General features: G+C 40.8%; 1 protein-coding gene across 4 annotated transcripts in view; it reads left to right on the top strand.

Annotated features, from left to right (window-relative positions):
* Positions 1-8,377, top strand: part of LOC146691449 (toll-like receptor 5) — a 20,292-nt gene extending 11,915 nt beyond the window's left edge. The window contains exons 3-5 of one of the 4 annotated variants that reach the window (XM_085431212.1): positions 613-2,887; positions 4,382-4,470; positions 5,144-8,377. In XM_085431212.1, the coding sequence (XP_085287338.1) occupies positions 613-2,887; positions 4,382-4,470; positions 5,144-5,389 (2,610 nt within the window). In that variant the 3' untranslated portion in view covers positions 5,390-8,377. Of the gene's footprint in view, positions 1-612; positions 4,471-5,143 lie in introns of those variants that run through there. The other 3 variants (XM_085431216.1, XM_085431214.1, XM_085431215.1) reach the window with 3 other exon arrangements.
* The last annotated feature ends 6,076 nt before the right edge of the window (positions 8,378-14,453 follow it).

Genomic DNA, 14,453 nt, shown 5'->3' on the forward strand with positions numbered 1-14,453 from the left:
AACGAGTTTGCATATTTTTTTGAGTTCTGGAAACTACATAGGTATTTACTCTGTACTCTAAGTGAATAAGTTGCCTTAACTTAGTCATCTTAAGTAAAACTTTACTCTATTTTTTTGAGGCAACGAATTTACTTATTTTGAGTTCTGTGAACTAATTACATTTTACAGTGTGTTATATTTTAGGTAGCAAAGAGCAGACGGCTGAGTTTATTAAACTTCACCTAAACAATCTGTAGATTTCATTAAAATTTAATAAACTATCATCTTATCTTTATTTTTAGCTTTAAACACTTGAAGCTGCAAGCTAATGATAGTTATATAAGAGCAGATGCTGATGGTGCAATAAGCTGTACGTTTTACGTCCAATGGATGATGATCTGATTAGTCGATTAATCGCAAAAATAATCGGTGACTAGTCGACAATCCAAATAATCGGTTGTGGCAGCCCTACATGGAAGTTATACATAAAGACATTTGGGGGGGCTTTTGGGGGGGCTACTAATCATGAAAATGAAGCTTTGACTTTGATTTTTTTTTCTTACTAAATAATTTCACATGTAATTTTGCTGACTTCATCGCTTGATTTTTGTTATGTAACCCTCCCATCTGCAGGTAACAGTATCCTACCAAACATGCCGTTTGAGGGGACAAAGAGCCTGGTGTGGCTTTCAGAACCACTACTGGGTTCCTGCTCTGCCCCACAACATCACCCACCTCTATCTGCAGAGTAACCACATCAGTGAGATTAACAGCACCTCGCTCAGAGACTTTAAGGAGTTGCAAGTATTAAATCTTGAAAGTCAGGATCAAACACTCGTCATATGGAACAACGCTTTCCTCGGGCAGAGAAAGTTAACAGAATTGATGCTCGGCTCTAATCTGGGCCTCAAACTGCAGCCGAGGGCATTTGCAGGACTGTTCAATTTACAAAACCTGTCTTTGTATTATTGTAGTCTGACAGACTCCATACTATCAGAAAGCTATCTGGAACCACTTTTGTCCTTGGAAGTCCTTGATCTCTCGTTCAACAACATAACGAGACTGCGGCCAGGTCCATTCTTTTCAAGATTCAGAAAGTTCACGCAGCTGAAACTCAAACTAAATAAGATCGAAAACATATGTGAAGAAGATCTTGTAAGTTTCAGGGGTAAAAGGTTTGAGCTCCTGAACTTGGACTCCAACAAGTTATTCCACAATGATGAATGGGGAAACTGTGGGAACCCTTTCAAAGAGCTAGCCTTCGATGTTCTCGATTTAACCTCCAGTGGACTAAATGTGAACGAAACAAGGCAGTTTTTCAAAGCATTAGAAGGGACTCCGATTTCTCATCTTAAATACTCTGGAATCTTGGGCAAAGGGTTTTCACATGAGAACTTCCCAGATCCAGATAAAAACACATTTGAAGGCCTGAAAAACAGTGCAGTGAAAAGTTTGGATGTCTCTAACAACCGCATATTTGCTTTGCAGAGTGCCGTGTTCAGTCATCTAAGAGATGCAAAGAAGATCGATATTTCACTAAACAGAATCAATCAGATTAACAGAAATGCTTTTGATGGTCTTCAGGATCATTTACTAATACTCAACTTGTCATCCAACCTTTTAGGACAAATACATTCTCACACATTCACCAATCTGAGAGAACTTAGGATATTGGACTTGTCCCAAAACCACATTGGTGTTTTGGGATACAAAGCATTCAGCGGTCTCCCTAACTTACAGTATTTAGATCTGGCATCAAACTCACTGCGAGAACTGGGTTTTCCTACATCACTACCAAATTTAGAATATCTGTTTTTGAGAGATAATAAGTTGAAATCTCGCAATGGAATTGATGACTTGGCCATGAACAGTATCCATGTCGATATTTCAGAAAATAGATTAACAAATATGGAGGATGTATTTTTCATTTTAACTTATTTCCCGAGACTTCGGGTTTTATTCTATGGTGACAACATCATCAAGTGGTGCAAACGAAACTATGTGTTTGAACCTCTTAATAACAGTTTGAAAGTGCTAGATCTTCATGATAGTTCCCTGCAGATAATTTGGGCACAGGGGCAGTGCCTCGACTTGTTTGACCATCTTGAAAATCTGATCGGTTTAAATATAAGCCTTAATTCACTCGCGACCCTCCCAAATGGGATCTTCAGGGGTCTCAGCTCAATCATAGAGATGGACCTTTCGTACAATGCCTTGACCTTTTTGCAGCCAGATGTTTTTCCCATCAGCCTGAAATGGCTCCATATTTCAAACAACTTCCTAGCCTCCCCCGACCCTATGACATTTCAGTCTCTCAGCATTCTCAGTCTGTCAGCAACTCGCTTTCACTGTGACTGCAATCTGGGGAACTTCCTGGAGTGGCTGAACACGACTAATGTCACGTTTTTGAGCCCAATTGAAGACTTAAGATGCGAGTTTCCAGCTGCTTTCCAGGGCCTTCCTCTGCTGAATTACTCCACAATCATCGAACCATGTGAGACGGATCCCGAACAGGCAGTCCAAGGTCTAAAGTTTGCTGTCTTCCTTTTCTCTGCCTCACTCATCATTATTGTCCTTCTTACTGGAATCATTTACGCTCGTCTCCGAGGACAAATATTCATCATCTACAAAAAGATCATCAGCAGGGTTCTCAAGGGCCCCAAACTGATACCTCTTGTGGATGAGATGAGGTATGATGCGTTTATCTGTTTTAGCAACAGGGACTACCGGTGGGTGGAGGCTGCTTTACTAAAGAAGCTGGATAACCAGTTTTCAGAAGAGAATCTTTTTCACTGTTGTTTCGAGGCCCGAGACTTCCTGCCAGGTGAGGATCACCTTTCAAACATCAGAGATGCCATCTGGAGCAGCAGGAAGACTTTGTGCATTGTCTCTAAGGATTTCCTTAAAGGTACTGGACTCTGATTAAGATGCTTTGCTATGCCCTTAAATAGGCCGTTACAGCAGGAAAACCCTGCAACGGGGTAGGGAACGTTGGTCCTCGAGGGCCGGTGTCCTGCAGGATTTAGAGCTCACCCTGGGTCTCCACACCTGAATCAAATCATTAGTTCATTACCAGGCCTCTGGAGAACTTCAAGACATGTTGAGGAGATAGTTTAACATTTAAATCAGCTGTGTTGGATCAAGGACACATCTAAAACCTGCAGGAAGCCTGGAGTTCCCTACCCCTACCCCCCAACAATGTAGCTGAATTAAAACAGTTCTAGAAAAAAAGAGTGGGACAAAATTCCCCCACAGCCGTGTAAAAAATAGTCTCATTGCTAATTATCACAAATGCTTGACTGCAGCCAAAGGTGGTACAACCAATTATTAGATTTAGGGGCAGACACTTTTTCTGCATAGAGCCAGGCAGGTTTGGATAGGTTTTTAAAAGATTTTAGCTTTAACAAATGAAATTATTTAAAAACTGCATTTCTGTATTTGCTCGGTTAACCTTTCTCTTATATAAAAATATGTGTCACCTAAAACATAAGTGTAATAATTAAATGGACTTCCCGATTCAAATCGAATTTCGTTTGACTAAAGCGATATCGACTCATTAAATCCTGAATCAATTTTTAAATATAAATGCATTTTGCCAGAAACGCCAGAAGCTCAAGTTAAAGCTTCTCAAAACAATTTAAACATCTGCCAAACAGTTAAAAATGCAAATGATTAAAGAGCAGGTAAACGGGAAAAGGTGTAAAGCACAAAGCGCAGATTTCCCCCGTTCACCCGCCATCCACCCACCCATATGTGGACACGCCGCCAAAAGGCGGTGTCTCACAGATTCTGAAGCTGCAGGTTTCGTCATGAAGTCCCTCTTATTCTGCAGTTTTGCTTCCAGTGTATTGATAAATGATCATAATTATAGTATTTCTGACTGTCTGAGTCAAAAAATGAGTGAAATAATGAATGAAACAGAATCTGGGATTGAATCGAATCAGTTATAGAAATCAGTGACGATGCCCAGCCATACTGGTTTAACATGAAGGATGCTCGGGAAAGATGGAGGTAGGCAATCTGCTACGGCGAGCCCTGAGAGGATCAGCAGAAAGAATGATTATTAATGCTAAGCTAACCATCTATTGTAATGTATACATGGCTGACGTTGTACTGATGGTAAGCTAACCACCTAGTCATTGTAACTCATGTTGTAAACAAATAGAAATGGAATCAGCACTGCTGTCTCTTCTTCCTGTATATAAAACAACAGACGTGTTGCATTTAATTTAAACTGCTAGCATGCTTAGTAGTGCCATAGCTAATAAGGCTTTTATTTTCACTTTCTTCATTACAGTAAAATAATTGCATGTGGGTTAAATACTTCCTTATTTTAAAAAAATGTAAGTTCATTAGATCATTTAAACATGAGCAAAATTACCACAGTAGTTTCTCTTTGCAGATGGCTGGTGCTTGGAAGCGTTTACTTTAGCCCAAGGCCGGATGCTGGAGGAACTGACGAATGTCTTAATTATGTTGGTGGTAGGGAAGGTGAGTATGAGCTGTTAACATAACAACAGCAATAATATATTATCCACTAAGTGTTTGTATGTTTTTATCGTGTAAAAAAGCGTTATTGTAATAGCTGAGTTAGTTTTGGTCACCTGTAAAATCTATTCAGTGTTCACTAAGCTGTAGCTCTAATTTCCAACGTGTTGAAATACAATATATTTTTTGCAACTAAATGATGATTTATATCACTGAGTGTGTAAATCAGTGCGAGCTGCCACGCTCACATATAAAGGTTATGTGACCAGTTTTCAATGTAAAATATAAATTACAGCAGATTTAAATAGTAACCAAAGTCATGCTTTAGGTCTGAGAACTGTGTGTGGCAACAGGTTAGCAGATAACTGAAAGTCCTGTACAAACCTGGTAGGTGTCGGACTGCATGCAGATTTCAATTAACCTCGCCTCTGCCAGTGCGCCCCATGGCGGCTTTGGCTACAGTGTAGCATCACCAGTGTGTGAATGGGTGGATGACTGAACGTGTAAAGCGCTTTGGAGTCCTCAGGGACCAAGTAAAGCGCTATACAAATACAGGCCATTTACCACTTTTTTTTTTGCTTTCCACAAAGCAGAAAACTGGTGATGTTGATTCTTACTGAATTCATCCCAAACATGTTTCAGTTTTTGACTTAAAACTCCTACATTGCATCCAAAGGTGGCTCACTACCAGCTGATGAAGTGCAATGCAGTCAGAGCTTTTGTCCAGAGGAAAGAGTACCTCACTTGGCCAGAGGACCCTCAGGATATGGAGTGGTTTTATGAACGTCTCATCTCAGATATACTCAAAGACAGTAAGGTGAAAAAGCTCAAAGAGGACAAGCCTGAGCCCGGGGGGCCTGAAGTTCAGCCGGAGAGCCACGACGGGATTAATGCCGAGAACATAAACGAAACTTCCATGTGAACTTTGTTTCTGCTGCTGTTTAGGAAGCCTACTGTCCTGTGAAAATGAAAACTGGTGGCTTTGTAAAACGCAGCAACAGATTCAGCAGACCTTGTGATGCAAAGAGAAGTCCAAGAATGCCTAAACAATGGTACAGTTCTTGGATTTAGAGCAGGTGCATCTATACCAAACATAAAGCCCATGGCTGGAATCAGCCCGGCAAAGACTCCAAGCTGACCCACTTGATTGCTTTGCAATTTATTAAGGAAGGCATAGACTTTGGACCTTTAACTTTTTCTCTACGTTTTACAACTTTTCCTGCTAATAAAAGGCCTAAAAGACTCAAAGTAATGGAAAAACTTTTACAGCTTGTACAAATAAATTTGTATTTCAGTGATTCCTGAGATTAGGGACAAAACGGGTTTTAATTTTCTAAAATATATTTTTTGATTTTTCAAAAACATATTTACATACAATTGTTACACAAAGTTTTGGCTGTCTAGCTGATATATATATATATATTTCCAGTCCTGTGGTCTCAGCCTCAGATACTCAACTAATCAAAGTGATGTCATGACAAAAATGAATGACCAACAAGACATTTTTTTTCTCCTTCATTTCTGTCACACAAAGCTGTATGAAACGTTTCTCGCGGTTAGTATCATGGTTGCTAGGCAACCTGAACAGCGCGACGCAGGCTAGACCGTCCCATTTCACAAGCCTCTCACTTCCGCACTTCTCGTACTTATAGTACGCACCGTACGTAGGACGCGTAGTGTGCGTACTTCAAGCGTGCAGACCCTGAATTGGGACACAGCCAGCCTGTTTGGTTTGATTCGTGGTCCAAGATGGCGCCGCGCTCCCACAATGCATTGCGGTGTGACGTCAACTCCAAAGCCCTATAGAATATGCTTACTTATTTAACCACTAGATGGCGAGCCATCTCTTCTTTTGCCTTTCTCATGCCTGCATTGAGTGACCAGCAGTTATTAGCACCGTGGGTGTTGAGATGTCACCACATCAACCCATCTTTCAATGGATGTGTCCTGTAGAAAGGCTGTTTAGGTTCAGCGGTGACTACAGATCATCTCTAAGCACTCGGGGTTTGTTGGACCGCAAGTTCGGAGCTGATCTTAAGAGGTCAGCCAGTTTCCTTTCATTTAGGCCATGTGCCTGAAAACAGGAAGCTACTGAGCAGAGGAAAGCTTCCGCCCCGGCTGCCTGCATCCTCCCAGCTTTTATGAGCCAGCTGTTCTGGACATTAGGGCCAGTCTGCTGGCTCCTGCTGCTTATTCACTGTGAACAGTCCATTAATCTGAACACAGTGCAGCATTAACATCTATTCATCACGGAGCTCTTTTTATTTCCTGATATTCTTTGTAAATGTTTTTTGGGGGGGTACCAATGATGTTTCTGTTTTGTGCCCCCAAAAGAAGTTAATTTGAAAGACGAGGGAACCAAAGACTGTTTATTTTATTTCGTTTAAGAAAAATCATTTTGAACATTTTGACATGGAGTCAAAGTTCATGCAAACGGACACACTGCATGTCAGCACAAAGCCTTTGGGCACCACTGGTTGTTAAAATGACTCTTGAGCTTCAGTGAGAACAGCTGATTTTTCATCTGTTCAACATATAATACAACATAACATATAATAAGATATGTAGCCACCCGCTAATGCTCACTTGGCTTTTTTTTTTTGCCTGTCCTGTTTAATAATATTATTATTAATAATAATAATAATGCAGTTTATTTGAAAGCGCCTTTCAGAACACTCAAGGACACTGTACACAGTGGAATAATAAAAGCAACATAAAAGGAAGCATTTTACACAATCATAAAAGCATAAGACATGAAACAAATTTAAAATAGCAGAGTGGAGAGGTTATGTGGGATAAGCTATTTTGAACAAGTGAGTTTTGAGTTGGGACTTAAAGAGAGAGAAGGAAGAGATATTTCTCTTCCATGGGGAGTTTGGATCTTTAGCCATCAGAATTGTTGTCTGAAGGCTAAGAACGATGCCTAGCAGATTACTTTAACAAGTGGATCATCATGGCCTTGCCATATTAGTCCAGTTGATTGACCTTTATTATAATTATGTATTTATTTCATTTTATTTTCAGTTGTTACAGACGGGACAGACATGATGTGGGACAGGACAGGGAGACAGAAAGAATGAATGAAAGAGGGAGAGAAAGAAAAACAGAGGGGGAAAGAAATGGTGAGAAGGGGGGGAGAAAAACAAAACACCTGGATCACCTGTCGAGAGAAGAAAGAAAACAGAAATTAAAACAAACAAAAAAGAGCAACATAATAAATACAACACCATCACAATAAACTAGCTAACAGTAAATAACAGTATTTACTAAATATTAAATGTTATTGTGCAGCACGCAAGATCGACAGCGCACAATGTGCTTTGAGGTAGCAGCCAAGAAAGGTGAAGTTTGTGTCAGTGAGCACCCGTGTGCACACCTGTGTGGATCGGCACACTTTTATTCAAAAGGTTTCTCCATGTAACGATGTGCTAGCGAGTGTGGGGAGCCATAGCTCCGTCCCCCAGGGTATGAAGCAGGTATGGACTTGACATCATTTTTAGGTACACTTTATTAGGTGCAGTTGTTTAGCTACTCATGAAAAACAAATCTAATTAGTAAATCACATCGTTTAGACATGGTCTAAGCAACCAGTTGAAGTTCAAAACTGAGCACATGGGGATGAAAGGTGATTTAAATGACTCAGATGGGCCGCATCAGAACTCTTGGTGTTACTGTAACTGTGCTAAGAAGGATTAAGATCATTCTGAAAGGGTCCAACCTGATACTAGCAGGGTATAACTAATTAAGGCTCACTGTCAGTCTGGACAGCGCTCAGCCACAAAGCACTTCAGTGTTTGTTGACACCAAAGTTGTTATAGTTTTGTATTTTTTAATTATTCATTATTTTGATTTCATTTTTGTTTGGTTTGGTTTTTATTTTTCTTTAAATTCAGTTTAGTTTCAATCTCCAGAGTGACTTTGTTATTTTCAGTTAAGAAATGATTATTGGAAATGTCTTTATTAATTATTATTGTATGAAGGACATATATAGAAGGCAAGATTGAGAAAAATCAGTGCATGCTTTTGTAATAAAACACAGAACCCTTTAAAAGCCGGTGATTCAGTCTCAAATACATCCATCGTAGCCTCACAAGGCAAGTTCTGATAGATTTTTACCATTTTCAGCTCTTTTTTTTCCACAGGTCTAGTTTTTATTTTTTATTGATTAATCAAATTAAAATGCTTTTTCACATTTAGTTTTAGTCGATTGTAAGCCTGTCACTTTGTTTCAGCCTCATGGTGGCACTGTGGAAAGCTAGGTAATCCACAAAGGCATTAACTCTTTACTCACTAATTTTTATTCGCTGATAATTGTGTGAGACTTTGACATATCGCAAAAGTCTGAAAAGATTCTACAAGGTGACCGTTACAGGGATGTTCAGTACTATTTACAGCCACTTCAGTCCACTGACTCTGTGAATGCTGGGATGGGCATACTTCCCTCAGAAGTGCTGATGTTTTTCCTTTTGTGTGAGGATGACTCGCATAGATGTCAGCAGTGATACTGATTGCAGAGGTCTGGACAGAAATATGTCAGTCAGAGGTGAAATATCATCCTGAGCTAATGAAGATGCTGTGTACTCTCACAGGAAATTCATGGATCCCATGTGAGAAAAGAGCAGTTATGTAATGTAGTAATAAGAAGCCAAACCTGGAGGAGAGGAGGACGGCAGCAAAGAGGAAGAAGCTGGATATAAGAAAGTGTTTTTCAAAGAAACCTGCAAGCCAAGTTCACTCATATAATGCGTCATAATAACGTTACAGGCTATGCTAGGCTTTGGCCCACATCAGTCTAAAACTGTATGTAACCATGAATAACGTGTTTGGGAAACTACCTGCACAGCAGGCAGCACTGTTAGTTCTCTCAGCCTCAGAGCAGCGTTTCTAATTTTGATTGAAACTGTCAGAGAAAACTGCAGCTTTGAGCAGCCATGATATTAGTTTACAGAGGCTGTTAGAATTATATGTCTAACGTTAACATGTTGGTGACACAATAATTTCATCCTAATGGCTCTGACGTATTCATAGGGTTAATCTTTGAGACAAAATATCACGAGGTCGTCATGATTTTGCAAATATTCCACCTTGTAGTGCAGTTTGCACAAATTGTTTTAAAAATGCACTCAGCCTACAAACATTACTGACGAGTCAAGATCTGCACAAAGTGACAGAAACACTGAAGCAGCTGCACATTTTATTCTTATTGTCATGTTTGTCCTGTTTGTCAGGTGACAGAAGAACCAACACAAAGCTCAGAGAGCAATGGTGACTCAAGATCACAGGTGAAACTGGATGATGACCTGGTGGTTTGTGACTGTATTTGAAGCACATGTGTGACTGCATGTATGTGGAGTGTCTCACTGTCATTCATCAGGTGACAGAGGCAGCTCTGCCATGTTGTAGCTCAGAGGTGAAGAGGCAAGGTCACAGGTGACTGACTGATGATTTGGTGCTATAGATTAACTAGTATTTATTATCATGACAATTGTCAGGCTGCTTTTAGTCATCCCAGTATCCTCAGTTGAGGCTGAAAGTAGCTTCAGTGCTCTCAGAAAACATGGCTAAGGTAGACAATGACTCAAATGAGATTAAACAATGCTGCTGTATGTCCACCAGGACAGACTGGACAGTATAGATGTAAAACCAATATGCCAGCAGTTTATCTCAGTTAACGAGAGGAGAAGGCCTGTGTTTGGCTGCTTCACATAGTGGACATTGAGTTGTTGTGTGAGACACCAGTAGTATTAATGTCTGTTGCTGTAACAGTAGCTCATGCTTAGAATAGAAAATCCCAGCTCACTGATCTGATCGGGGCGATAGTGTGGCTAAAATGTTGCATAACGTTGCTGAGAGATCTTTTACTTTGTGGTAATCTTAGATGGACATAAAGCACCAGGTCATTCAGTGTTCCCTTAGTGCTAATGTATCAGAGATGTTGGTGTAACTGAAGTAATGTTGTTAAGTCCTTGAACTCATATTCGTTTACTGTCATGACTGTATTTCAGGGCTGGACTGGCCATCGGGCATACCGGGCATTTGCCCGGTGGGCCGCTCATGATATTTCGTTTTTATGGGCCAATGAGGTTTTCTTCCTTTTCTTTTTTTAACGGTATAAATGAACAGTGGTGGATTGGCCAGTTGGTCATGATCAACTCTGGGCTGGACCAATTACAGCCGAGGAGGTCAAACTTTAAAGTTAAGGTGAAAAGGAACGCGATTTGTCCCGTACTACTTCAGCTAGAAAGTTGCTAATTCTATCATGAAACTGATCAATGATCAGCTGATCGGCTTTTCTCTCTGCGCCAGAAAGAGGAAACCAGCGGAGGTCACATTAAACAACAGCAGCACGTTTAAGCTTGATCAGCTGTTGTTAGCATTTATTTAATATTAATTTCTAGTATCAGCTGATGTTTGCTGGAGCCACAGCTGTAAAGCTGCTGGTCATGATATCGGTTTGGATATGTGGTGAGAGGGACACGTGAAGATGAAACCAGGAGATGTCCTTATGTAACCAGTGTGATTCTGCGTTGTGTCTCTCCCACAGGGGAATTGTAGAAAAGGGGAGAGGCAAAAGGGGTACTTTGTATTTATAGGGTTGCACCAAAGAAGAAGAAGAAAAGAATGAGGAGGGGCTCTAACTGATAATGAACATAACTACAGGCTTGGAGGTCCTAAAAGTCAGGTATAAAAGGAACAGTTTGGGGGTTTAGAACACATTTTGTGTAATTATAACAATGTGATTTATGACCCTGTTACATTCACCCCCCCAAGAATTACACAAAATCCTAAAGAGTACACAAAAAAAATAAAATAAAATAAAATGTATAAATACACCCACAACAACAGATACAGTGGCCTCAAACATATTCACATCACATATACAATGAATTAGATCAGCAACATAGCTTCCTCCAAGGAGGATAAGAGACCTGAGACCCGCTCGGCGCCTAGCAAGATCCCAGGACACACTATAGACAAAATGAGGTGCCATTTACACCACACAAAACAGGCCATAATATCTATGGGCGTCACCATCAGATAATTATTTTTTAAAAGTGAGACATTTTAAATGAGAATAAGAAAGAAAAGTATTTCTTTGTGCCCCCTCCCCCTGTTAATGCCCTACCTGCCCCCCTGGCAAAACTTTGCTAGACCCGCCCCTGCACAGTTACCAGCTGTCAGCTACATAAAAAAGGATCCTGGTGTTATTTGTCTCTCAGAAACAGTTCATAACTTCAACTCATTCATGTCACCTAAAAGGTAAACCTGTTTCTCCATCACAGCTCTGATGATTCAGTAAGGACATCTCCTGGTTTCATCTTCATGTTTCCCTCTCACCACATATCCAAACCGACATCATGACCAGCAGCTTTACAGCTGTGGCTCCAGCAAACATCAGCTGATACTAGAAATTAATATTAAATAAATTCTAACAACAGCTGATCAAGCTTAAACGTGCTGCTGTTGTTTAGCGCGACATCCGCTGGTTTCCTCTTTCTGGCACAAAGTGGGCGATAAACAAGAGAGACGATCAGCTGATCATTGATCAGTTTCATGATTGAAGTAGAAACAGGAGAGGCAGGGGGAGAGAATGAGAGAAGAAGAGGCCGCTGACAGCGTAACGACAGAATAACTCCAGCTTTGTGTCTTTTTCATTGTAGCTGAAGTCCGGGACAAACTGTTCCTTTTCACCTCAACACGAAACGCGTAATATTTTCTCTGAATACCAGACGATTAAGTTTTTTACGGGATGGTTGGCAGCTACTAACTAACCTTATGATTAAAATAAAGTTCACTATCAGTAACATCATACCACTCACCCAGATGTATAGAAACTCCGTCATGCTAGCTAGTACCCAGTACGAGTTATTGTAACTGACTGTAAAACGTCAGCACAACGAAAATAAACTCCACCTAAACTTAGTTTATATCTGACCCAGATACACTGCAGGTCATAACTTCTTACCTGAAGTTCAGTTCACCTGACACTCGCACCAGCGGCTGCCTCGGGGCTCTCCTACTGCCTCCCCTTTCTCTCATCCACCTGCTGGAGGCTCCACCATAGCCACCAACAAACAACTGAGTTATTTTTACACATTGGCCAGCATCTGGCCAATCCACCACCTTTCATTGTTTATACCTGTTAAGAAATAGAGAGATATTTTTAATGTGTATCTGCTCATTAGATTGTTTTATGTACTTTAATCATTTAAAAAAAACAAACCCATCGTCCCATAAAAATGAAAAATCACCATCGGCCAGCTATGCCTGCAGATTACACTTAGAAGATTCTGCCTAGAAGGGGGGATGTAATAAACCCCTCTACACAGCCTTAGCTAATATTTGACCTGCATTTAAACAAACAGAATTACAGGGATGCTCACACAAGCCTGAGGAGCGAGCCTCAGAGGGATGTGGGCTCACTGCAGGGACTGAGCTGTGGAGGAGAGAAACCACAGCCGTGGGGATCAGACACCTGAAGGAACACGAGCTGAGCTGTACGTGCCAAAATAGGATCTTTCCAGCAACACAGAACCATCACACAAAAGCTGTGGGTGGTTTTACTTGTGTAATGCACTTTAGAGCGCTTGTTTGTATGTGCGAGCTTGTTTCAGGGATGAGAGGAAAAAAGAAGCGAAAGCACGGCGGTATTTTTCCTGCCCGCCATGACGCTGCTGAGTGTGGCTGGTGGAGGGACGTGTTTTTGAATTAGGAGGATTTGGACATCAGCGTTTTGATATGAAGCTTTGTCAATGAGCCAAGACTGTGGTGGAAACACCACATGATGAGTTTATCATAATTCCACAGAAGCGCCACTTTTTTAATCACAAGGTGGCGGAAACACGTGTCTGACACTCAAAATAAAGCCTTTTAGGCTCTTTTGAAGAATAACGGCGGTCATAACAAATATTGACTTTCAAGCCCAGTAGAATTGTTCAAACTCTTTTCGCACCATATAGCTGGTTTCAGTAAATCGCTGCACCCATTTGTCATTTTCCTATCAAGACACAAAGACACGAGGGGTGGCTTGAGACTTTTGCACAGTACTGTATATAAAAGTCATGTATGGAAGTTTTTTCTACTATTGCCGAAGTATCATATCAGTGAATTTGCAAAGTGTTTAACTATCCTTCCCCCTTCAGCTTACTCGCCACGATTCATTTATTCTTTGGTAATACAAAAGCTACTGGTTGGCTAATGCGTGCTCTATATTAGATGAGTGAAACCACTGCTGATGGCAGCAGGGCTCCTTTTTGGTGTTTGTGTGCCAAAGTGATCTCTCCTGTAATTACAAGCCCTGAGGTGTAGCCCACCGCCGCCTTCTTCTTCATCGGGTTCAATGATGTCATGTAATGAATTTTCCCAAGATGAAAGATTTCTTTAAAAAAATGAAATAAAAATAAATAAATCTATATTTTTTACCAGTGCATGTTATTCTGAATCTTAGAAAAGCTGTAAGTGGACCCGTGTGAGAAAGCACACACCTACAAGCAATAAAATCAGATGGTTATTCTTGTGTAAATCACGTGTACATGTGCAGTTTAAATCCTGTGACCTCGAGCCGTGTAACAGAGCGCACCGAAGGCGCCAGCAGTCGAGACGATGAAACAGGTGCACACGTCACGACTCCTGATTGTGTGTCTGTCTGTCTCTGTGTGTTAATGTGTCTGTGTGCGTGCGTCTGTCTGTGTGTGTGTCTGTTAATGTGTGTCTCTGTCTGTGTGTGCATCCGTGTGTCTGTTAATGTGTCTGTCTGTGTGTGTTAATGTGTGTCTGTCTGTGTGTGCATCCGTGTGTCTGTTAATGTGTCTGTCTGTGTGTGTTAATGTGTGTCTCTGTGTCTGTCTGTGTGTGCGTCTCTGTGTGTGTGTGTCCGTGTGTGTCTCTGTCTGTTAATGTGTCTCTGTCTGTGTGTCTGTGTCTGTTAATGTGTGTCTGTGTGTTAATGTGTGTGTGTCTGTTAATGTCTGTAAATGTGTCTCTCT

Source organism: Copadichromis virginalis, linkage group LG15, assembly GCF_057382275.1.
Source record: "Copadichromis virginalis isolate Kocher_CV1m ecotype Utaka linkage group LG15, C_Virginalis_male_GT1.1, whole genome shotgun sequence".
Taxonomy (NCBI): Eukaryota; Metazoa; Chordata; class Actinopteri; order Cichliformes; family Cichlidae; genus Copadichromis; species Copadichromis virginalis.